The sequence below is a fragment of the Atractosteus spatula genome, chromosome 9 (assembly GCF_055471065.1).
Source record: "Atractosteus spatula isolate fAtrSpa1 chromosome 9, fAtrSpa1.hap1, whole genome shotgun sequence".
Lineage (NCBI taxonomy): Eukaryota > Metazoa > Chordata > Actinopteri > Semionotiformes > Lepisosteidae > Atractosteus > Atractosteus spatula.
This window is the reverse complement of record NC_142714.1, coordinates 3,508,230-3,534,067: the sequence shown is the minus strand read 5'-3', so window position 1 is coordinate 3,534,067 and position 25,838 is coordinate 3,508,230. Positions and strand designations below refer to the sequence as shown.

General features: G+C 43.7%; 1 protein-coding gene across 1 annotated transcript; it reads left to right on the top strand.

Moving 5' to 3' along the window:
- Window positions 1-5: 5 nt before the first annotated feature.
- Window positions 6-25,280, top strand: prorp (protein only RNase P catalytic subunit). Its single transcript, XM_088924424.1, has 7 exons — window positions 6-1,586; window positions 1,970-2,017; window positions 2,620-2,752; window positions 9,966-10,073; window positions 23,444-23,592; window positions 24,303-24,498; window positions 24,826-25,280. The coding sequence occupies exons 1-7, from the start codon at window positions 616-618 to the stop codon at window positions 24,955-24,957; spliced, it is 1,737 nt and encodes a 578-aa protein (XP_088780550.1). The 5' UTR covers window positions 6-615; the 3' UTR covers window positions 24,958-25,280.
- Window positions 25,281-25,838: the final 558 nt, after the last annotated feature.

Genomic DNA, 25,838 nt, shown 5'->3' with positions numbered 1-25,838 from the left:
TGTTTATGACGTCATCCAACGTGTGTCGGAAAGTGTGCTTTGGTTTAACGTTTTCATTTTTCGTACAGTGGTTGTGTAAACGCTGGCTTGTAAAGTAACGTGAGTTACTCTCTTTTTTTTGTTGCAATTAATCGATGAAACAGCGATCTTCCCGGATCATTAAGGAAGCGTAAATTGCATTCAGTCGCTTGACATGTTGAACTCTTAAAATCAGAAGATTCGATGTGTTGAAGCTTTCGAGTAACCTGCTGCTGCATCACCACAAACATGCACTTACTGTCTGTATAAGTTTTACAATCAGTAGAGTATAATGAAATTAATGCTTATGTAACACATTACAGTTTTTGTCTGAAGACATCTTTGGAGATAAACACTTAAACTATTTAAGTGATCTGTTTTTTAAACGCCTGTTTTATTAAAGATCTTGAATCTGACTGGGGAGTGCGTCTGCTTCTTATACCCAGAAATGAGAGTCACGGATTCCGACTTTCCTGGCGTGATGCAGTTATAAAGTTATAAGCCACTTTGCCCTGTTCCTTGTCAAAAGCTGTAGACCGCGGTGTTTTTTGAAGGCTTGAGCCACGCATTCGCAAAGTAACTTTCCCAAGATTAAAGATGGGGTCTCTACTCTTTTCCTACACAAGGACTAATGCTAGAAGTATTTGCACACTCCTCAGTCATTCGAGACCTTTGGTGTTTCTGCACCCGAGTGTGCGATCGCCTGTGGACACAGGTGCTCCTCGTGTGCGCTGCTCGTCCACACGGGAGGGGAATAAGTTCCCTGGGAGCTACAGGAACTCGGGCACCAAATGGAAAGACTTCCCCAGCAGGGAAAAGCCACCCAGCTCAGTGTTTGAAGCGGGGACAGCGAAGAGAAAAGCTGAGCTCTTTAAGCGGAAAGAGGGAAAAGACCTTGCTGAGGGGCCGGAGAAGCCCAGGAGGCCGAAAGAAAATGACATTCCGAGCCGCCCGCTCACAGCAGCGGAGTGGAAGAATCGGAAGGAGAGTGCCAGGGCCCCTCAGCGCTTCGAGGTGAAGATGATGGAGAAGATGCTGGCAGCAGGCAGCGCCATTGATGTGGCGCAGTCTCTTCTGGCGTACGTAGCCACGGAAACGGGGACTGTGAGCTATGAACTTCTTCTGAGGTACCTGACCCTGTGTGTCCATGGAAACCACCCAGCAGAGGTCTTCGACATGTATGACATCATGAGGCAAAGGTTCAAGACCTTGGATACTGGGGCCTACAGCCTGTTCATTAAAGGCTTCAGCAGGACTGAGCGCTGGCGGGAGTGTCTCCTGCTGCTGGAAAGCACAAAGAAAATCATCACCCCCTCCGCACGCAACTACGGCGATGCGATCTGGGGGGCTGTCCAGGATGGCGAGAGTACCACTGCCTGGGAATTATATGAAGAAATGGTTGGAAAGGGGCTTAGTCCCAACCAGGAAACATGGCAGACATTGTTCGATAGTGGCCTCTCGGGCCAAGGGAATGAAAGCAAACTTCAGTCCATCCTGCTTCACATGAGAGACAACCAGATCTATCCTGGAGAGGCACTGGCAAAGAGCATCAGGGCCTGGTTTGAAAGGTAGACCACAGCTGTGGCTCTGAATAAATTCATTCTTTTTCACCGTCTTTGTTGGCAAAGACATTAAAACACATTATATGAATGAAGAGTGAGCTTCTAGTTAGACATATTGTTAGGTAGAAACACAAGATTCAGTGACACAATTGTAAGAAAATTTAGGTTTATGTCAAAAGTCATACTCTGAATCAGAGATGGCTGCTAGATCTTATGATAAATTAATATGATCATTTTAGCATTGTCGTCAATGATGAAGTAAAGTTATGAAACCTGCAAGACTGTGGATGTTTAAAGGCCTGTCTTGAGCCAGCAGCCTGTTGCAGGTTTCGCTTCGTGGTGCTGCTTTGTTAGGAAATTAAAGTCTAATAAAGCGTTTTTCTTTTAAGTCTCCCAGGTAACAGGTGGGAAGGAAGTTGGGCCACTGTTGAGACCAGGTAAGGGATTGTGCACATTTATTGTGTCTGGTGAAGTCACCCCTGCTTGTGTTACCAGAGGCCTGCGGTGTTGTAGAAGCTTATTATTCAGTGTCTGTACCAGTGAATATCTCTCTAATGCCCTCAGTGTGGTTTGGAAAGTGTGGCTTCACCATCATTCCCTTGACAGCATCTCACCCTGTTCTTGCCAGCTGGTGGTTAAAATGAGTGGCATGAAGTCACGAGGCCCACCGTGAACATGGTTAGTCATGGCTGGTTCCATGTGTCACGTGTAGTCAGATCATGCTGCTTCTGGTCAGTCCAGGAGATCAGACAGTAAGATCTTTCTCAAGCACCTCAGTGTTCAAAACCACTCAAGATATTCTAACGGCTACCCAGTGGAAAAAATGTGTAGATAGTGTAGACTGTCAGTGCTTAGTAAGAAAGACACTTTGATACAGCAGTGCCTTTATGACATTGTGGCACAAAACCCAGTGGTGAAAGTTAGCTGAGGAGCTCCCAGGTATTTCCGGTGACTCACGTTTAAGCCTGGCTGCTCAGTGTTAGTGGGCGGTTCGTGTCAGTGCATTCCCTTGGCTTTCCCTGCGTCCACCCATGTCCAGCGGCGTATGCCGGAGCTGCAGGGCCCAGCTGGAGTCCATCCAGCTGAGCGAGGAGGAGTACGGGCAGCTGAAGGACCGCGTGATGAGCGATGTCATCCAGGGCCGGGACGTCTTCACCAAGACCACGCCACAGGTGGGCCGCCTCCCTCATGGTCCTGCTGCACCCTCGGGGTTTTTACCTTATCATTTTTTGTGGCTTGCGGTTGGAAGAACGATTTTTTTTGTGTGTAAAATTGCAAAAGCCAAGCTGGATCTTTTCCTAGATTATAGCTCATGTACATCAGAAACATGATTCATTTCATTCTAGAGAAGAAAGGGCAGCCACAACAGGAAGTAGGTTCATTGTCTCCCATAGTGCGGGGGTTTTTGTGATAAGGGCCAATGCGAGGTCACCTGCGTCTTTTACATCCTCATGGCTTTGCCAGCTGCCCTTTTTTACTTTTGTGACACTGTCGTACAGGCAGTTCTTTGCTTGCTGCTAAACTGGGGTGAGTGCTCCTCACCTCTCCCAGACACAGGCTATGAATTAACCTTTATTTTCAAGGAATTTACATTTGTCATTTACATTATTTGCAAGAAATCTGTCTTGCGCGTCAAGAGCCCATAGTGATATAACATATATGACAATAATGCAACAACAGTACCATACAATAATACAAAACAGCATCTCTCAGTCAGAACTCTTCAAGTACCTTAAGATTAATAAACAGATAATAATTAGATCCCTACCTGCAACTTTTACACTTGTTTTAACAATCGAGAGACTTTCTGTCAGTAAGAATTCCATTGTACCAGTACATGTACCGGTTACATATGGCAATAAAGTTCAACTGTTTCTTCCATTTTCAAAAATTCAGTGCTTTTAGGTACAAAGGAATTAGATGCTCTCTTAGTCTTTATACAAAGGACTTGGTACCTCCTCCCACAGGGGAGGAGAGTATATTCTAAAAAGAGTGGATGTGAGGGATCAACTAAAAGTTTATGTGCAAGAGTTATAATATGTCTCTCGGTCAGACATGTTATTGAGGCCAAGAATGCACCGATAAATGTGCCACCCGTCCTGGTCACTTTGTTCAACTAATTTCTGTTCTGCAAGAACAAGGTGCCTCCCCAGCTCTGAATACAAAAGGCTGGAATGCTCTGAATAAAACTCTTACAAAAGTTGTTTTTTGTCCCTGGGCGGAGTCCTGCCTTGTATGCTTTTCTTCTGAGAGACTGTGGGTCACCACACCCCTTACTATGAAAAAAGTATTTCCATGCTACTTGTTTTTTTTCTTTTATATAGTCACCTGTGTACAGCAGTGAGTAGAAACATTTGTTCTCTGTCTTATTATTCTACTAACAGTGTTTTTACTTAGTTTAAGTCAGTGTGTTTGGGTCCGTATAAAGTTCTTTAAAAACTTTTGCCTAGGCGGCTTGATTCCTCAAGGTGGCGACAGAGTTGCATTAAGAATTCAGAATAACAAGGGGGAAATCCAGCTTCTGTTTCTCGGCTTCAAACCAAACCACACATATTTTGTGTGTGTGTGTGTTTGCCTGCTCTTTCTTCAGGGGGCCAAACAGAGCAGAAGTCGACATATTTCAAATATTTCAGTTAAAGGGGAAACTCAGGGTGTTGATGCACTGTTGGCGGCCCCTTTGTTAATGATGGTGGTTGGCTTTCCAAGTCGCTTCTGAGCTTAGCAGTGAACTTTATTACACTGTGTGCATCTGGCATGCGACGGACTGGTGGCTGCTCTTGTGTGTCAAAGAGTTTGTAGCCGCAGTTGTCCTCCAAATGTTCTGAAGTTCCATTATTGAGAAGTTTGTCTCTAAAGTCCAGTTCTTCTCCACATGTGCTTTGCAGAATGCTTTCCACTATGCAGCTTAAGCGCTTATGGTGTCTGCAAAGTCTTCATTAGTCTAGAGTTATTTCTTTATCAAGTTTCATTAATGTTCAGAACTGCAACACAGAGTTCTCAAAACGTTTGCAAACCTTCTTCTCTCCTCGAGCTCGCCCAGGACACCTCAAGTGCTACTTTTATTTGAAAAATAAACATTTTCACTTCCCCAATGTGTAGGATTCTCTGGGTAGAATGGAAGGGGGATGAGCTGAAGGCTGTGTGGAAAGGAAAGAAAACCACCTGTCCATCTGCACAGGAACAGACTCGAATTAGAAAGCTGTGTCTTTCCGCGGTGTCAGGCAGCTTCTCAGTTTGGTCTCCAGCTCGGGGATTTCCAGCACTCGGCTTTGTTTCTCTTCATACTTCCTCAGAGCAGTGCTTGCGCAAGAAAAGGGCACTTTGCTTTCTCAAGGTGGGTTGGGACAAGGTGTTTGTCATGTAAAGGGAAAGGACCTTTGCCTCCTAATGCAAATGAAATTAAACCAAGAGCACCTGAAAGTATGACAGGATCTGTCTTTAGTTTTTTAATGTCATCTGAGCTTTGTTCTGAGGTATCTCAAAAACAGCAGTGCATTATAAGTGCAGAAAATGCATGCCTTTCCTTATCATAATCACTGATCTCTTTTATTGAAGTGTAAAATGTACCATTTTTTATCTCTCTCCTTATGCATTTTTATTATTTTTTGTAATCATGTTATTTATTGTCTGAAATGCTGTGTCTATACAGCAGTAAAATATGAGGGAGCTGACCTTTAGTTTCATTCTTTGTTGTCCGGTGTGCAGTAGAATGCAGTTTGTGTTTTTATCAGAAGCATGCATTTGATGCCTTTTTGTATTGTGTGAATAAGCTCAGAGCTCTCAGAGCTAGCAGATGTAGTATGCAAGAATGCTATCTGTAGGTAGCAATTTTACATAAAAGGCACTGGCTTAAAGAACAATGACAGAAGTTGCTAGTAGGTGAACAGAAAGAAACATAGCTTTGTACTTTTTGTACAAAAATGTATTTTGCATGCAACACACTGTTCGAAGAGTAACAGCTGTTGCTACCGATATTATCACTACGGAGAGTGATGGAGATTTTATCACAGTGTGATGGCCTCAAAAATTTAGGGCACAAAAAAATCTGGGGTCTGGCACCTTTGAAGCAGCCCCAGAGCGAGGGCACTGTGGTGTCTCCGAAGCGCTTGGTTAGCCTGCGTTGTGTGTGCCGAGAGTTTGTGTTGACGTTTTTGTGAAGCCTTTGGCAGAGGAAGCTGAGTGTTGTGAGGCTCTCTGCCCTCTTCAGCAAAAGCACCAGGCAGTGGTTTCCAGCTGCAGGCACTCGCAGTGTCGCGCTACACGCAAGTGAGTGTGGAAAGTCCCTGGTCTGTGTACATGAACCCTGCACAGCCCCCGGCCTTGGCGAACTGAAACAAGCCTGGAGCAGATCAGTGGCTAAGGATCGGACCCCGAGATGCTGTGTTTAAAATCACACAAGCAAAAGAACTAATCACTGACTGTAGAAATCTTTTTTTTTGTCCTTCCTATTTTCAGCGTCTGCATTTAGCATTGGGCAGAAAATGTTATCAAACGAGTTTAAACGAGCTGCCGAAAGGAAAGCATTTCCATAAACTAAACAGAGTGTTTGCATGGGGATTTTTTCAGAGCGCACCTGAAATTTGATCCAGAACTCTTGTTCCTGAAATACACACCTCTTTTTTTTTTAAAGAAGTCATGTGTCAAAGGATGATGTGAGATGTGACAACATTCTTATAAATTAAATTAATCTTGTCATTACTGCCAATGTAGCTTTGCATGCACATGTCTTGGGAAAGGGTCAGTCAGTGAAGAGAGAGCTACCGTTTTGGAATTTGTTTTGGCCTAATTTTTCTGCTGTCTTTTTTCACAGTAATTGGCCATGTATACTGCGTGCATGATGGAACATTATTAGAAAGATACAATTTAGCTGGGTTTCTGAATTTGGCTTCCTCTTTTTGCTGCACCAGCAATAAACACTTTTAGCAAGAACAGAATTACAACACTTAGGGGATTTTATTTTGCGTTGTGTTCCTGCTTGCGTCTTTGAGTACTTGTGAATTGTCTATATAAGCTGGCTGAGAAAAATGAATTGAGCAAGCACTTTGTAGTCACGATGTAAAAAAACCCAGACTTGGTATCTTTAACAGAAGTAAAATTCCCTTTCCAAGTCTAGCACAACTGGTGATATAATATCGAAGTCACTCATGGCTTATAATGTATTGGAATTCTATTCATAACTAAACTCAATGGGAATTAAAGGATCTGAACATGAATTAGAGCATATAAGGCTTTTAAAGTTGCTCAGTATTGTGGTCATTATGCGACTATATCCTTATTGCCTGAGTGCTGGATAGCAAGAGACCCCCAGGGGTCCTCAGGGATGTTACTGCAGGGTGTGCACCTGGCCCTGTGCAGTTCTCCTGAGGCCAGAAAAAAACACTGGTTCTTTCAGTTTTCAGAAAAAAAGGGTGAACCAGTTTTTGAGTCTTGTCAATCTGTATTACTATGGTGTGTGGCTGGAATTACAAATGTGCCTGAAAATGATTTCTGTCCGTGTGCTCAAGAAATATGTCAGCTATGGGGAAAAATCTTTTTCCTAGGACACCTTTGCCTTAAATGTGCACTTTTAGTTGTCATTAGCTCCTCTACAATCAGTTTGGATGGCTCATTTGCAGAATTGATTGTTATTTATGTTCTGTAAACCATAACAAAGCCTCCAGACTGTTTAGAAAAAAACATAAACCTTCAAATGCCTCTCTTTCAGTTTCCTTCAGGTTTAGTGCACAGACAGCCCTTGGGGCAAAGGCCCCCATTTCAACAGTGTCTTCCCCCGATCACGCTGGAGATCTCTTGGGCGAGGGAACGGCATGTGAAATATTTTCTGAGGCGCGTGAGCAGGGTTGTGTTGTCATGTGGCCGTGGCCTGTTCACAACAGGGAGGTTTGTGTGGAGACGGTCACAAAGGGAACATGCTGTTCTGGACACGCCTGTCCTGAAACACGAACACTCTGGAAACGCACAGAGCACCGGTGCTGGGATTCCCCTGAGTCACCACCCCTACTGTACCTCCGCTCTCCTGATCGGCCACTGAACAATGGAAAGCAAAACTGCTAAAGATAACAAATCTGCAGGGAGGATGTATTTTCCTTTTATTGCTGACTTACAGCACAGTAAACCTGTATAGCTACGTAATGAAAAAAATGAATTATCCTTTAACGACTAAAGCTCGCTGCACTGCATGGTGGTATATTTAGAATGAGGAGAAAGCAATGTCCGATGCATTTTTGGAGAAATAAAAATTTTGTTGTAGAAATAAAAGGAGAGGACTTGTTTGTAAGCATATTTACTTGATGAGCTGGCACAGGAATACCCCGTCTCTGAAGACTTAGAAAACCTCATGAAACTAACCAATAAATCTTGAAAAAAAGGAATTTCCTTGCTGTGGCAAGTTGGGGCAGGATTCATGCTGTTCTCATGTCCATACTGGTGGATGAAAGGGTCTTATTACCAGTTACTCAATCTCTCTGCTTACTGACAAGCCTGAGTCTGCAGGTTCGCATCACAGAGACAGCGGTCTGTGTGACGCTTTGGGTTACTGTTGCAAATTGCTGTCCTGCAGTTTCACCTTGTGTTCCCATTAGTTTGCGCTGTGTCTAGAGCAGATCAAACTGAACGATTAGAGAGGTTTCTCTTCTCCAGCAGGGAGACTGTATCCGAGCCCTCTCTTTTGACTTCAACATTTCTGAGCTGTGTTTCTGCAGGGCTCTACCGTATATGCACTGTCAAGATGTGTTGAACCTTTTTTTCTTAACTGTCCGCTTAAATTTAGGCTCATAAGAATGTTTGGATGCTGTTTTTTTCTGTGTGAAACTCCCTTTTTGTCCCTCGAGGAAATTCCCTGCGTTTTTGGCGTTTATAGACTTCCCCCTTCCTGTTAACAGCTTGCCCTGCTGCTTATCTGGCCGAAAGCAGCTGCCTGCTCTGAGGTCCTGAAAACAAGATCTGGTTTCTGCGATTTACAGTGTTTCAACCGAAAATCTGCTGTAAACAGTGTATTGCAAAAAATGCACGTATTGTCTTAAAAGTTTCATTTACAGTACTTTTCTCAGAAATATAGAATTATTTATAAGGTTTCAGTGATTAGAAAATCATTTTATTTTCCAGACGAGCTGGACAAAAGTCCTTCTTCAGCTGTTTTTTGCCATTTTAAAGCGATAGTTCTCTTAATAGTTTAGTTTCTTTTATTTGTACACAGCTCTTCGTCCTACTTTAAAAGCTATAGATTTGCAACAGATGTAACATGCTTTATTTTCATTAAAATTGCATTGTTATGAATTATTGATCTCTCTTCAGTAATGCAAGGCCGGTCGAGTATCGCTAAGGTAACTGCAGAGTGTGAGCTGGCATTCGTCTGCCTTAGAATCCCCTTGTGTCCTAAAGCCCTTTGATTTTGTTACCTTTATAACACCTGTAATTCAGCTTCACCTCAAAAGGGGAAGAAAAGTGAGTTTTGTGAATCGGCATCCACAGGCTTTGTGTGTGGAAAAGAGAAGTGAGATTTTGTCCAGGGTGGTGTTTGTTAGATATTATGTTAAAGTTATTAATAAGATCTTTCTGGCCAGAAAACAGCAGATGTGTTCACAGCAGCTCTCCTGCACAGAATATTGCGGATTATGGTGCAGCCAGAGGTGACAGTCTGGCCATCAGATCCACAAACCCAGGTCCCATTTCTGTCTGGTTCTTCTTTCGTGATAAAACAGCATGGTTCGTGCTCAGTGCTGAGGGGCTGCCAGGAAGCTACTAAGCTACTAACTAAATGCTTTTCTAACCCAAGAACTTCAGCAGCTTCCATACTTTCTTTGTCACCACATCAGAGTACATTCTGTTAAAATGCCCTAAATTCCTGTAATCCCATTGAACCAAAGGCAAAACAATTTCTGGAAATGCTTGCACATGCAAATCCTCTATTTTTCATGTAAATAAAAGGTTGTTCAGAATATGTTAATAGTTTCAGCGTAGTGTCAGTACTTTATTAGGCACAGTACACATAGATCATGTTACAAAACCTTTTGTTGTTGTAACTCTGCGATCTAATCATCTTTATTTTAGTCAACACACTCAATAGATATGTCCATATATCCTGGATTTGTCCCCTAAGGTATCACACTGATTCCCCAGTGTTTTTTAAAGTGTAGGCTGCTGTAACGAAGCAGAGTGTTGCTCAGAAATGGGTTTTTGTTTTAAGTACAAAGCGTTTGTCTTTATGAACCCGACGTACCATCAGCGACGGTGGTGCGCTGAAGGATCGTGTCTGACGCCATGCAGCGGGCAGCAGGTGGGATAGCCGCTGTCTCTGGCTGAGTGAAAGGCAGGACTCAAACACAGTAAAAACGCTCTTTCCCACGGCAGCACAGTAGCACTGACCCATGGGATCTCCTGTTGCAGGAGCTGGGGAGCTTCATGAGCTTCGTGAAGAAGAGGCCTCCATTCGACGTGGTGATCGACGGGCTCAACGTTGCGAACACCTCCAGCAAAGGGAATCAGGCCAAAACGGTGAGTTCCTGAACCTCCTCTTTTATTTTGTTTTCTTCCTCTCCGATTCATGCCCTTTGGGAACAAAATAGTGTTTAGAAAATTGGGCTTTGCTGCTTTCAGCGTAAGGTGTTGTGGCTCGCTGTGTACACAGTGAGCTGTATAAAACAGGTTATACTTTCATATCTAAAAGTTTACATCTACCTGTAGAAAGCATTATTTCTCTTTTCCTGTTACGTTATTTCAATATAGTGCGATTGGGGAATCAACTAATTTGCACATCTTGATGAAATCGGAAGCAAGCCACAGGATATCAGAGCACACTGCATCCTGCAGTAGACAAGGGAAGATTGCACATCAGTGCAGCAGAGCAGTGTTTCAGGCAGCCAGGAGGTGGAAGCCAGTGGTTTTCTCTTCTCACAGGCCACGAAGAGCACCTCAGCAGTGCCCACAGGACCTGAGTGACTGTGCAGTTACACAACCACAGTCGCAGTTCTCGGGAAGCTGTAAGGCCGTAGGCGCTTGCAGTGTGTGATGATGTATTCGAAGAGATTTGAATAGGTTTTTTCAGTGTGAAATAATCCCTTTTATTTGGGTAAACAATACGCAACAATAGGACTGGCTTGTAGAAATAGGACTTATAAAAGTAATTCCTGTGGAGATGTGGCGATGTGGAGAGAGCTGGAGAGGTGGATGATGACAGCTGGAGACAGAAGAGCATGACTCTGGGGGAGGTGTTCCCTTCATCTACACATTACATATTGTGGGAATGTGAGAGTTTTATTCTCTCTGGCACTTTTCCCCCTACTGGAAAGCAGAATTGTCTCAACAGGCTTCTAATTCTACTTCATGTGTTTCAATCCAAAGTCAGCAGCAGTGAACAGCTGGTTCAGCCCCACAAGGGGCTCCTCAGCGTGGCATGGCTTGCTTTCGCCGACGAAGTGCGAGCTTGTGTTCCCCGCTAAAACATGCAGAAGAGGGCAGAGGTTCAGTGATCATTTTAGTCTGTTTTACCAGACAGGCTTTAGAGTGAATTGTGGGATTAGACTGTAGACGTGTGGAAGATACTTACATGCAAAATGGAGTTGGGAGTCTATTGAGGTGATTCTGCATTTCAGTTTGTGAAATGCAGAATCTAATTAACAGTCACGTTCTCCCCATTCATAGCAGCTGCATGCTTATTAAGCCCACCCCAGCCCAGAAAGCAGTTCCCTGTCAGACGTATACAGTATATATAGACCACCACAGCCACACCCAGCACGGAAAGCAGCAGCCGGGAGCCTGGTGGCACAGCAGCCAAAGCCAAGTTTCAGCTACCAGTGAAAACCAGACTCCAGGCAGGAGCTACCTGGTGATGTGCAGAGTTGCAGTCGACTCAGGTGAATCTCTGGCAGGATCCGAAGCAGACTTTCAGGTGCATGGTTTCAAGCAGGGAACAGTAGCGGGCACAGGGTGGGGAGGGTTAAACTGTTTTCTGCTGCCCACAGGGCTCAGCCAAGCGACGGGGGGGGGGGGGGACTGCAGCTGGTAGCCAGAGAGCCGAGCAGTAACTCTGCCTGATGGAGAGTTGAGCTGTCAGAAAGAGCTGTAAAACTGGAAGAAAGCTGAGTAAGCCCAGAAGTGGAAGTCAGAGTGGATCAGCTTCCTGTCGGGCCTTTCACCAGAAATTGAGCCGCGTAGTTGAGCCATCTACCCTTCCTGACGCACATAAAAACAGAAACAGGGTTGCAAAAGAAAGGAGGCTCTTGTGCTGACTGATCCAAGTGCCCCATCCTCCTGTGTTCTGGAATAAATACTCCAGCGCTGTGGGTGGCTTGCTCGTTCCGGATCCTTGCATCCTGAAGAAGCTGAAGCCGAAGCCAGTGGTATCATCTCCTTGTCAGTGAGCTCACTGAAGCTGGCACTGATGTCACTGACGGAAGCAGGACTCATGTCTGGAGATGTTTCTCTGGGACACCAGCCAAGTGTCGACAGGGACCGGCTGCCGTCACTGCAGATGCGTTGCCCCCCCGGGATTTAATATGTTGGGTTTTTTTAGTTTTGATCTTGATTTTGTTTGGTTTTTTTTTTTTTTGCCATGTTTGCTGCCTCGTCTGCTTGAAAACCCGGCTGCGGGTCCTCGCGAGCCACCCGGTCTTCCCTGCTTCTCAGCTAGCGTGCTGTACGTCAGTGTGACTCAGCTCTTTGGTCTTGGCCTGAAGGGGGGCGCAGCCTTGGTTTAAATGAACTGTCACCGTGACAACCATTCCTCACTTCCCTGTGTGTGAGGACCAGCGGCAGCACAAAATCTGTGCAGAAACTCCAGTGACTCACTTTCCTGCCCCGAGTGGCGAATACAGACAGACTCGCTGACCTCATTTTCCCACATTTACGTAACCGACAGCAGGCCAGCAGGTTTGGACCCCGTCACCTGAGAGACGTGCCAGTTTTTGGGGCGCTTGGTGTTTTTTTTTCCCAACGCTTTCAGAAAGGGTTCGCATCCACAGGTCTGAGGGGTCGTCGAATGTGTGGTAGGGAGGCTGTGAAGTGCCCATCACTTCATGTGTTTGTGGCAGAGAGAAGCGTTTTGACATCAGGTCGCTGTGCATCCTTCATGCCACAGAAAGCTCTCTTCTGCCCGGATAAAGCTTCTCTTTTTTTTGGTGTGGTGTGTGGTGCCATGGCTGCCGCTAGGGGGCGCTGTGCCGGCCTGCAGCAGAGGCCGTGGGGGTTGGATCCTGTGGGAGGGGAGTGCACCGTCTCTTCCCCCTCCTACTGAGAGCTGAACTCTTCACACTTTCCGTCCCCCAGAGGTCAGGACCCCACGGCTCCCGGGGGGGGGGGATTCTGTGTGCTCAAAGATCCCGCAGAGATCCCTACATATACGCAAGCACCTGCTCTTCTACACAGCGGACTGCAACCCAGCAGCCGCTCGACGGTGATGGGGAGCAGCTCAGTTGTGAGAAATAAATTCCAGTTTCAGTCTTCACTTTTAATGTGGTTCAAAGAATTTTCAGAGGCTGACTTCTGGTGAGGAATAGCAGGGCCCCTTCACTGTATCACACTGCCATCGCCTGTACTGGCAGTGTTAATCTTGAACGTGTACCGGGATCATATCTGGTCTGAAAACTGAGCCTTCGTTTTTTTCTTCTTTTACAAACTCTCCTTAATCACATTATGTGTGATCTTCTATGGTTAAAAAACATTCAGAAAAGCAATATGCTGGGTGGAAACCAGCCTCCTCAGACAGACTAAGCAGTCTGGGGATATAAAAATAATACCAGGAAATTATTTTCTATTTTAAGAATACTGGTATGATGTTGCAATTGTGGGATCTTTTTCCAAAGCAGAGCATATTTTTCTATTCACAGGCTTCACTTAATAGTAACTTTGTCTTAAAGGAATACACATTATAAATAATATAGTAATAAATATTTCCTGTAAGTAATACTGTAAATGCAGTATATATTATGCAGTGAAAAAAGAAGCACCAAATCAGATTTATTCGAAACTGTGAATCACAATCATGTGATTGGAAACTGAACTTGTAAATTGGTAAATGATTTTTGTTCATAATCTTTTCCACTAAACTGCTTCACTTTTCAATAGTCATAAGAGACAGACAAGGTTCTAAGCATTCTGGGGAAATAAGTGAACAGTACTGTAAACCTGAAAAGACAATTCCTGGCAGAGGATGTTGTTTCTTTGTTAAAGTCATGAATAAGTCTAATACAGTATGTGCTTATTAATGCAGCATTTCCTACCACCTATATGACATTAAGCTCATTAATAAGACATTTCTTTTTCATAACTGCTCTCCAGTGTGACTGGAAAAGCACACCGCCAGTTGGCAAAGGAATTTTTGATGTAACAAGTGCATTTTCCATCTGACCTCAGCCCCTGGTGGAATCTTCTTCATGTGAGCTGGGTCAGGGGGAGGCAGGCGAGGTGGGAGGCATCTCAATGAGCCCATTGGAGGCTTCCTTGAAGAGCAGAGAGCTGAGTACTGTCACCACCACAGTTTCCTGTGGGGGAAGGTTGTTTATTTTTAGACTTTTCTACAGATGCCGGGCAAGACAAACTTCACCGTGCAGAAGCTGACTCTAGATCTCCTCATTCTCACCAACTCTGCCTCAGTCGAGGCGTCTTCTAGGACACCTTCTAGGACATCTTGCTGGTCACCCTGAGACTCCTTGCCCATGGAATGTGACCTGGCTGTGAAGACCTGCACGTGATTTTGCAAACCAGGAGAGTAAACAGTTAAAATGCGTATCTCCGTGTATCTCTGATTTCAAAAAAACATTTTTTTAAATCTGTTTTTTCCCCTCATTCTTCAAACTAATGCTAGCAGATTTTCTTCTTTGAAGAAATAATAATAATAATAAGTGTAGTTCTGGGCTCACTGTTTTTTAACTGCTTTTTTCTAGAAAACCTCTAGTCTCTCCTTACTCGTCACTCTCGTTACAAAAGATCATCTTCGGGTGCTGTGCATTCTTCAGCACACAGCATGCATGCAAAAAAAATTGAATGCGAGCATTATCTCAAACTGTTTTGCAGTGTCCACTTACAGCAGACCCTGTAGCCTGTAGTTAAACCAACTGCTTCCTTATTTTGCTCCAGACAACCCACACCTCTGCAGGCTAATGCGCTCGATGGCAATGGAGTCACTTTAAATATAATCAAGGTCCAGGAAACAACTTTTTCAAAATGTTTTCACACATGAATACAGTTCCTTGTTACAGGAAAAGCACTTCTGTGGGATTTTCTTTCTTGAGCAAATAGGATTGAATAGGAATTAATTTCTGTAGCAGTTCATATTTAGCAGGATGGAACATCCTCATCCTGTTTCCCCTCTGGTGCTGAAGCTCAGTGTTTTCTGTTTTAATCAAGCATCCCACAGGCCTGTGTCTCTTCTCTGCACTCTCATTACTGCTTTGTTCTGCCTCAGCATTTTTGCATAACTGCCTCGGTTTAAAAGATGTAGAGAAACGGGGAAAAACCCTTTACTTTTTACCGTCACATTTTATTAATTTTTAAAGCATTGTCAGCTCACCGAAAAGGTGTGCGACGCTGACAGCACTAATGCAGGTTTCTCCAGCTTCTGGGTTTTCAAGGCATTTCTAGACATTTGTTTTATCCAGTAAACATTTCCTTGAAAGCACAATTTACTGTAATGGGACCAAAAAAATACAATGTTTTTTTTTTCCCTCCTAATTTTAGTCTGATTGGTTTATAGCTTCACAGTCATAGTCAGACTTAGGTGCTAATTTTTTGCTGGTTAAAAACAATTGTGTGCGGTGGAAAAACCTTTGTTAAATTTGTACTCTGTGGAGAGGAAACACTGAGTACAACAGTCTGACTTACAGTATATTATCCCTTTAGCATTTTCATCCTCGCTCTGGCAAATTTTAACAGTAAGCAAGGTGTTTACAGAAAAACTTCAGAACCAGTAATGTTGAGAAACAGGAGAGGTCAAGTAGCTTTGTCAGCATTTTAATGATAATAATGATAATGATAATGTTGCTTTATTAGCCCTATACAATTTCTTGCATTAGGAATTCATCTTTTTGCGTACCCCAGCTTGCTCTCCATGAGACACAGACACACAGACAGGGAGAGAAACTTGGGGTCAGAGTGCAGGGTCAGCCATTTATAAAGCACCTGGAGCAGTTGGGGTTAAGGGCCTTGCTCAGGGGCCCAACAGAGTAGGATTCCTCTGCCGGCTGCAGGATTTGAACCGGCAACCTTCCAGCCACAGGCGCAGATCCTGAGCCACAGAGACACCCTCCGCCCCAACATAATCATTTTTTTAAATTTTTTTTTAATGGGTCCAAGCAGACAGCTGCCATTTTCAAAAGAGCCCAGTAACTCAGTGGATATGCTCTTTAGTGCACCAGTGCCTCTGTTTCCAGCCCAGTGCCAGTGGCCTTCAGTGGAATGTCTGGACAGACATTAAGACCAGTGCCCTTCTCCATGCTTTTCTGGACGACAAAAGCTTGTTCACAGCCTTCATCTCCTGTGCATTAAGTGTGTCTGTTCTTTGGCAGATCAGCTGCCCCAGCGAGCTGTATTGTCCTTTAAAGTTCATATTCTCACTTCTGACACTTCGTTCCCCCACACTACACCACACAAAACAAAGCACAGAAAACTCTTGAGCATTTCACCGGTTTTCCAGAACAGAACCTTAACCCGGCCTTGTGACTGTCGGAGCCCTTTGACTGAGCCGTTGCTCTCTCAGAAAGCCCCTTGTGAGCTGTGGTTAGACCAGGGTGCAGAGCTTTGCCATTCATGGGCTGTGGAGTGGCTCAGACTTCGAGTGGGGGCCTTGCTGCAGACAGCCGCACTGTGTGAGGCAGGAATTGGCGCTGAGGAACGCCTACAGACCCCCTTTCAGAAGCGTGGATCGACTGAGAGGGGATTTCTGCACCATAATGATATGACTAACACAGGAGTGAAATATACTGATTATGAAAAGTGGATTTTTTCTTTCTTTTTTTGTCTGTACATGTGCAACCGATCTTTGTACCCTGAAGCGGCTTTTGTCCCTTAAATAGCTGGTGCAAAGAAACCACACAGACAATAAATTTCAGCTAAATGCTGTTAGCAGGGCTTAGGCAAATTGGTAGCTAGTCCTAATGTGATCAACCTGACTTTAGTAGTAAAATTCAAGACTTGCTTTCGAAAAGCAATTATTATTGTTTTTTTTTTATTATCCACCCTGCCATCATTGTTCTCTAGCTCAAATATGGTGACATTACAGATGAAGACTTACTCAGGACACGTTCTGATAATGGCTCACTGTGTGTGCCTAGCAAGGCAAAATGAAGCACAGTGCAAGAAAAAAAAAAACAATGCCAGATTTCACTCTAGTAACGGAAGTCTACAAAATCACCTTGATTAGAAGAATTTGTTTTTACAAAAATCCCTTCACATTTTCTTATAAGCTCTTCTTGTAAAAAAATGAGCAAACTCTAAGAGGACCACAAGGTTTGTGGAAGAGCCAGCAGCAATGTAGTCTGATGTCGGAGATAAAGACCCTCACACATAGCAGCAGTGTCAAACGGGTGTTTCAGCTTCCATCGCCGAATGTCATTTTTAGAGCTGTTTTGTTATTATTCACTGACATGTCCCCCACACTTGAAACCAAGCCATAGGAAGTTCTGGAAAGTTTTATTGCATAGGGTCAGGCTGTTTACTGTGTGGTTAAGGGTTTCTGGACAAGCCCAGCTTGCCTTTTGTGTTGTGTCTTGTACACTCAAAGATTCCTTGAGTCGGCGTCGCCTTTCCAAAGAGATTCGGTACCTTCCCCCAGCTCTCTGAGGGACTTTCTCTTGCCAGGGAGAAAAGAATAAAACTCCCCAAAATTGCAAGAGATAGCAAGAGTGAGAAAGAGAGGGAGGAAGGGAGAGTTACCTATCAGACGTGGGATGGCAGGGACAAGTTTTCAGATGCATAACTGTCTCTTTCACTTTTATAGGCACAGCTGGCAGTTTTAATCAGCTTACAGGCTCCTGCAGTTAAAGTCCCTTTCTGCATTTCAGCTAGTCGGCCAGTTGGAGCAGAGGAGCACTGCCTTGCCTCATAGTTCACTTGTAGGACAAGGCTGTATGTATAACACCTCCTCATTAAAAATGAGAACAAAGTGCTGGTGGGCTGTGAAATGGCTCAGACTTGGGATTTGGGTTCTGAAAGTGTGAAACAGTTTTTTTTTAGTCGTTTTAGCACATCTAGCAAAAGAAAATCGGTGTGAACCGAAGAGATTTTGCTGAGCAATTTGGTGGACATGACAATGCATGCAAGAATTACTTCTGTGGAGGGGAGTCCCCATTACCTGTAAAGCGCTTTGAGTGGAGTGTCCAGAAAAGCGCTATATAAGTGTAAGCAATTATAGCAATTAATTAATTCTGTCGGCAGCCAGTGGGAATAGTGTTAGTCTTATATCTAGCTCACATAGCACTTCAGTGTAGCTGGGCCTATACTGTGTTAAACTTCTGACCATGCATCCCTCAACATTCTCAAGCTTGATGAATCATGATGTATCCTAAATAGCAGTGGGGTTTCATGAATCACATGTCTTTATTGTGAGCTATAGAGGCATTTTTTGAGCACAGGTATACAGTACATACAGAAACATGAGCTGTTACTGCTCATGTTTCTCTTCCTTACTTTCAGTAGGACCTGCGTGAATCCGGCCCAGTTACACGCTCATCGATCGGATGCAGCAAATGATATCATTAGCACAAACAGTGTGATTGTATTAAAAGGGGTTGAAATGAGCAGATAATTCAGGACAAGCTTGTATTTGACAGTCATAATGTTCTAATTTAAAGGTGAACACTTCTAAGTGTTCATATTGCCTGTCCTAATCTTGGGCACCTTTCAGCCTTCCTGAATAGGTTTTGTTAAGGCATTCCATGGCTATTGAACTTGTTGTTCAGTTAATCTTAATAGCTAAACATCAGGCAGCGATAAAGACATGTTGCTCTGGCGAGTTGGTGCCTTCAGGTTTCCCCTCTCATGTGTTCCTTGTGAGGGACTGTTGTTCTGTCCGGGATGAAGACTCATTTGCTTCCTTGTTAGGATCCTGGTCACCACCATCCATTTAGGACAGAGTCCACTAAGAACTCGGGCAAATGGATGACAGGCTAGTGGAACAGACTGGCAGATTATGTGAATAGAAACTGCGGGAAGTGTGATTGTCGCTCGGACATTTTGCATGTTTCTTGTTATTTCTCACACCAGCAGACTGCTGGGAATCAGCCAAATTACCTCTTAGAACGCAGTTAAAAAAAACTACAGAGGTTCTACTGTTTGAATGAAAGAATGATCGTCCGTTAATCTGGACCTGCTGATACGGAAACTGAACACTCCTGTTTTTTGTGAATGTGTTAATCAAATGAAAAATACCCAGAAGTAAAACTGAACAGCTGTACTTTGGCAAGATAACAGATGGCTGATTTCATCTCAGGGTGGGATGGGCCACCTGTGGACTCAGCAAAGGCGTCCGTCCTGTGTTGTGGCCTTGTCTGCTGCTGCACTTGACCTCCGTAGTTCTGTATGCGTATTCAGTAGATTAATATGAATGACAATTACAACATAATATGTATCTAATTCTTGGGAAGTTTCATGCATTTAATCACATAAGTACACAAGCCCACTTCATCCCGGTAATTTCAAGTGGCTGTAAGTATTGGGACACATTTACTTTAAGTCGTTTTCAAAGTGTTGCTGAATGTATTTAGTTACACATCCCTTTGAGACAACAACTGCGTGACGTCTGCAGCTCACTGAGGTCACCAAGCCCTTTGTGTGACCATCTGAGAGGCTTTGCCAAGCCTTGATTTCTTTCCTGGTGTTCTGCCTTCATTGTTTTTCTCCAGCATGTGCTGTAAATTGCCCACTCAGTCGGATTTAGATCCGGCGATGAACCCGGCCAGTCTAGGTGTTTTCCATTTTTTTTCTCCTGACGGTTGTGTTGGCCGTATGCGTTGGGTCATTGTCTTGCTGCTTGGTGAACTGCCATCCAGGAAGTACGGCAGCATTTTCTCCTTCATCAGCAGACAAAATGTACCTGTAAGCCTCACAATTCACTCTGCTGCTGCCATCATTGGTCACATCATCTATAAAGATAGTGAGCCAGTTCCAAAGGTGCCATGTGTGCCCAGGCCATCATACTGGCATTAATATCACCAAATGGCTGACTATAAAGCAAAACAGTTTCTGCTTTGCTGCCCCAATACGTTTTGAGGGCCCTGTAGTTTTTGGCAGGCCGTGCATTGTATCTGTAATGTTATGATTCATAACACATTCAGCCTCCTGTGATGAATGAGTCAGATTGCACTGTGTGGAAGAGCACTAACCCTGAACTCTTCCGTAACTCCATGAGATGGAATTAGATAACAGGGGAATTTTTCAGCAGAATGCTTGCCAGGAGTTGTATTCCAAAGAACCCTCACAAGGTTGTGTGGCAGTAAAGACAGCCCTGGTGTAATCATTTCAGAGTCCAGTAGGGGAAAGTTTAGCTCTTTCACAAGACAGTGCTGGATAATACAGGATAGTGGTGGTTTCCAAGGTGAACAATTTGACATGCTCAGTCTGTTCACAACTTCCTTAAAATGTAGAAGCTGAAATTAAGAATGAAATGTAAAAAAAAATCCTCTTTGGAACCAGCCATGTGATATATTGTTTAGCCCCCTTTGTGTGAGCGCACAGTATAGAGAGAAAAACAATAATTCTTTTGTCTTATAAGGAACTGTTTAGCTCATTGAGAGTATATTTTGTTTTCTGAGACTGCAGTTCTAACATTTTAGAGCCAGTTTTAATATTTCTGTGCAACATGGCAAAGCAACATTACTCTTAACAGTATAAGTTAGTCAGACTTACCTGATAAGTCAGTCTTTTTTAGTCAGAATGTTCAATGAAGAAAGTCTTTACAAATTAAGATGTTACTGATACTGCCTCATTTAAAAATTGCTGTTTTAAAGAACTTCCTCTGAAATGGCATACTTAATATGCAAAGTCTCTCTGTAGGGAACCATAAATAATATTCGCTAACTCTTTGTGATGTGTTGTAAGTGTCCATCTATTATACCTACAATGCTATTTAATAATTGGGGGAAAAAAATTGAACTAAACGTCAAACTATTATTCAGGGAATGCTGAAACTTTATTTGTAATTTACTATTAGTTTGTTAATTAAAATATACTGTTTACAATAAAACAGGGGCAGCAGTTTGCAGGATTTGTTATAAGCCTCTAAAATGCTCATTGGAGGGTTGTGGCTTCAAATTCCATTTCAGAAGCTGCTAGTGTACCCCTGAGCATGGGTACATCATTCAGATTAGTCTAATCAGCATCCTGCCCTGTAAATGGGTCTCCAGGTCATCCTTGTACTGTAAATGACAATTTGTTCTCATTTGACTTATCTGGTTAAATATAAGATCCCCCAAAAAGTGACATGCTTTTATTATGTTTTTTCTCAAAAGGCTGGGCTTGTATTTTACCCTGTTTTAGAGCGTTTCTGTCTCAAATCAATGGAATGTGTGACTTACTAATGATTGGCCTATAAGCAGATTCCTGTTTGACTTGTTAAGTGGGCTGATGCTCATGAAAAATCTCGTTCTGAGTGATGTGTCTGGTCATGCCTGTGGAATGTGTGACCTGAGTCAGTGGTGATGAGCATATAGTACAGTCCCAAAAGGAAACCTAACATTCCGAAATCCGGGGAGGAAAAGACTGTCTGCCAGCATTTTCTCATACTGGTAGAAAGGGTAAAAAAGCTCATTGATTTGTATTTGCTCATCATGCTGACTTTTCATGTTTTATAGAAGATTTTTTTCTGACTTTCTAATAACGCAGAGTATTCCATTTGAACTGTAATAAACTAGCCAAGTAGGACAATGACATTATGTGAAGGCATAAAGGGTAAAGTTACAGTGTCAGCAACCTGCAGCTCTCAAGTCGCTACCCACCAAAGCTCAGCAGGGTTGAGCCTGTCCAGTACCTGGATGGGAGACCTCCTGGGAAGCTATGGTTGCTGCTGTAAGTGGTGTTAGTGGGACCAGTCGGAGGCACCCACCCTGCAGTCTCTGTAGGTCCTACTGCCCCAGTATAGTGGCGGGGACTATACCGGTGTAGTGGGTGCTGTCTTTTGGATGAGACGTTAAACCGAGGTCCTGACTCTCAGTGGTCATTAAAGATCCCCGGGCATTTCTAGATAAGAGTAGGGAGTTATCCCAGTGTCCGGTCCAAATTTCTACCCTCTGCCTTTACCGTGGCCTCCAAATTGTCCTCATGTATGATTGGCTTGCATTGCCCTGCGATGGACTGGCGTCCTGTCCAGGGTCTACCCTGCCTTGCGCTCGTTACTTGCCAGGTAGGCTCCGGCTTCTCACGACACCGTGTGGCATAAAGCGGTTTGGCTAATGACCTGACAAAGAGTTACATGCACACAGACGTCTGGGAAGAGAACAGCTGGGGCACTCAGGAACCATAAAAGTAAGATGATAAGAACAGTACACAACAGACAAGAAGGATTTATCTTAAAAACTAGGTTTAAAAAAATTAGGTTATAAAATAGTTGCCTGTCCATAACGCTGCTTTCGTAGACGATAGATCCTGGATAGATCTACTTGCGTCTTCGTCATATGATAGAATAGTTCAGGCAGAAGGATTTAGGGATTCAGTACTGCATATACCTCCTATAAATGATGAGGTGCATTAATAATTAAAAATATATTTTTTTCTGATAAGAAATTAGCTTGTTCACATTAGCTGCAAAAATCAGATGTTCTCAGAGTTGGGGACATTATGACACTGCACTGTGCTAAATATTATAGGAGATGTGCATGGACCAGGCATGGACCAGAAGTGAGAAGTTTTTTGTGCGTACAAAGCTGACTTTTTTCCATGAAGCCTAGCCCCTGACTTGTGAAGGCTTGAAGATGCACTTTTTTTTATTGATAAATTGCTCCTTTTCAGCGTTCCATTGGTGTAGATGTATAACCCAGAAGCTCTGGAAGGAGTGGTACGCTCAGTAAAAGGAAGGAAAAAAAGCCACTTGCTGCAGTAATCACGCTTCCTTTATGACTCTGTCTTCTCTGGCCTTAGTCTAGTCATAGTTAGTCGAGACACTCTTTGCCCACTTCCTGGCCAGCAGGAAATCCCCCTGTTACTGTTAAAGAATGCGTGGGCTATTCAAGGAGAGGGGGTAAGAGGAAGAGTACAGAAATAAACATTTCCCAAGCATGGAGAGTGGTAGAACCAAGAGACCAAGAGAGGGCGATGATGATTTTCATCTTCGGAACGTTTAATTCAGGTCACGTTTAAAGTCAGATCAAAAGGTTATGTATATAAACTACTACGTTAACATCCTACACCAGTGATATTTTGCATTACAGATTGATGCAGTTATAGTATGAATATGTAACTAAAGTCTGAATCTTTTTAACACTAGCTTTATGTGATCCACAAAAAGCACGTGTAAATTTCTAGGCAGTGAAAAAAAGACACCGCACGTTGATGAAAAACAAAATCACAAAATTAAATCAATTTGTAACATGCAAAAGGGTGGTGAACTAAGTGTTGTTTTTCTCCCCAAATTACTCAAGTCTAAAAACAGTACCTGGGGTATTAGAAAAACAAGCTTGACATCCTTAGCTCCCCACATTTCTTTCATGAATCCTTGTGTAGTCTTTAAAGACCCATCATACAATATTTACTTCTGAAATTTATTTTGTTTGGGTATTGAATACTGATTTCCTGAATGTACAGTAGGACAGTCATCTTATTCTGTCCACTTCCTCTTCAACTAAGTCTGGGACCCAGCCTTGCTGGTCTTCGCCAGGCCGGGTAAGAGCGGAGAAAGAGCTGGTTGTTTCCTGGAGTCAGCTGGTTTGTCCATGCTCTTGCAGCTGCTGGCGGTGGTGTCCGAGCTGGCCTCGCAGGGCCTCCGGGTGCTTGTCCTGGGGCGCAAGCACATGTTGAAGAGCTCCCGCAGCTGGGACAGGAGCCACATGGCCCTCATTCAGCAGAAGGCCGACTGCTTCTTCACCGAAAACATGTGAGTCTGAGCAGCGCTGAGTCAGCGCAGCTCCGAAGCCTTTATCTTTATCTCGACGATTTCTTTGAATGTCTGAGGATATGGTGTGTGCTATCGACTGACACATCCCTGAGCTGTGCAGATATGAGCTCTGGTCTGCCTTCAGGTGACGCCAATACATGTGCAAAACAGTCCAGCACAAAGTTCTACCCTGCATATATTATCTAACATATATATAACCATGTTTCATTATGGCACCCAGAAATGCAAAGTGAACTCTTCATTACATAATGTGAGAAGTAATCTCCGTTCTTTTTGGGGAAAAAAGATATGTTCTTTATGTCATTTGTTTTTTTATTTCTTGCTGGCTGTCAGTTGGGCAATTAAAATTCAACTGCGGATGGATTGTTTGTACATCTGGCACCACATGGAGCTGCGATAGGAGAGGCTTAATCAAACAGTTTCACGTGTTGAAACTCTTTAAGTACTGTATGTGAAAAAGTGGGTGTTACTTTGTAGGAGTTGCATATATGGGTTAATGACATTTTTTATCCTTGATACAAAAAGGTGTGAATGTGATGTAAAAATACTTATTTGCAATGCACGTTTCCTGCAGTTTTACAAGATGAACAAAATGCAATGCCAGTCTCGTATCTCCTAAAAGAAATAAAGCCGCGGACAGCTGGAGCTCACCGTAGTGCTTTGTTGATTCTGTCTTTGGCCGGGGACAGCTCGGAAGACGACCCGTTTCTGCTGTATGCGGCTTTGCACTCAGGAAACCACTGCAGGTTTGTCAGCAGGGACCTGATGAGGGATCACAAGGCCTGTCTCCCTGACAGCAGCGCCAGACGCCTGTTCTTCAAGTGGCAGCGTGGGCACCAGCTGGTGCTCCCCAACTTCCTCCCCGGGCAGAGGATCCGCTTTCAGGTGAGGGAGCCCCAGAAACAGCCTTATGAACATAAGAAGGGGGTACAGACAGGAGGAGGTCATTGCCCCTCCCCCCCCCAGCCCACTTGGTAGTAAGAGGCTAATTGGTTCAGGTTTCCAGGTTCATGGTCCAGCTGTTTCTTCAGGAATGTGGCTGGGCAGCTCGTTCCACTCTCCCACAACCCTAGGGGTAAATCAGCCCTCCTGTCCTCAGTTTTAAGTGCACTTCCATGTAGCTACTGAGCCTTAAAGTGCCACTGTGCCTTAAAGCAGAGTCATGTACAACTGGTGAGCTAAATCAAGAAACGTTTCATTTGTCTTTTTCAGGAAATACTGAGCTACGACACCATCGTCCAGACTCATGAATCTTCCTGGCACATCCCCTATGACGTGGAAGGGCTGGAAAGGTGCTCCTATGAAGTCCCGAAACAGTGGCTTTGTCTCAGAAGTACATCCTGAGGAAACACACTTTGGAATGCAGAGGCCTTATTATTTCCACAGTGTTTTGGATATGTCGCATTGGTTACACATGAGGTCTTCAGTACAGAAAGAGAGACACTGTGCAAAGATTAAGGTCTGTAGGATACTGAAAATAAGTTATTTTGTTAGATAAAAAATAACTTTGGTCTCACTGACTAAATCATAACATTGTATAATATCCTTTCAGATCCTGTTTTTTTAATTTACATTTAAATTCCTGGGTTCCTCCTGGAAAGTGTGGGAAAATGTATTTTGATGTGTTCCACCTATTGAATGCATTAAAATTATCCCTGTACTGCAAACACCTCTTGATCTAGACGTTTTTACAAATGTTTGCATATCCACTGTAAATAAAGACAAACTGGAATGCTGTGCATTTGCTTAAATTACTGTATGTGGTTCACATGAGTGATTCACACAAACGAAAATCAAAGACCGTGAATTGAGCAAACAAAACAACATGACCTAACTTTGTGCTTTTGAAAAGCTTTGCACGCCACATCTTCTCCGATCCACCTTGTTCTTTTTCCTTGTTGAATTCCTTCACTGCACTTTTTTCCTAGTCAAATCTAGATGTACTGTACAGCCCATGCTTGATTCCAAACGTACTGACCCTGGATGGGAGACCTCCTGGGAAAGCTAAGTTTCCTTCAGGAAGAGTTGTTAGTGGGGCCAGTAGGGGGCGCTCACCCTGCAGCCTCTGTTGTTTCAAACACTCCAGTATAGTGATGGGGACACTATACTGTAAAAAAGGTGCTGTCCTTCAGATGAGACATAAAAGTGAGGTCCTGACCCTCTGTAGTCATTAAAAGAATCACAGGGTGTTTCTTGAAAAGAGTAGGGGTGTTACCCGGTGTCCT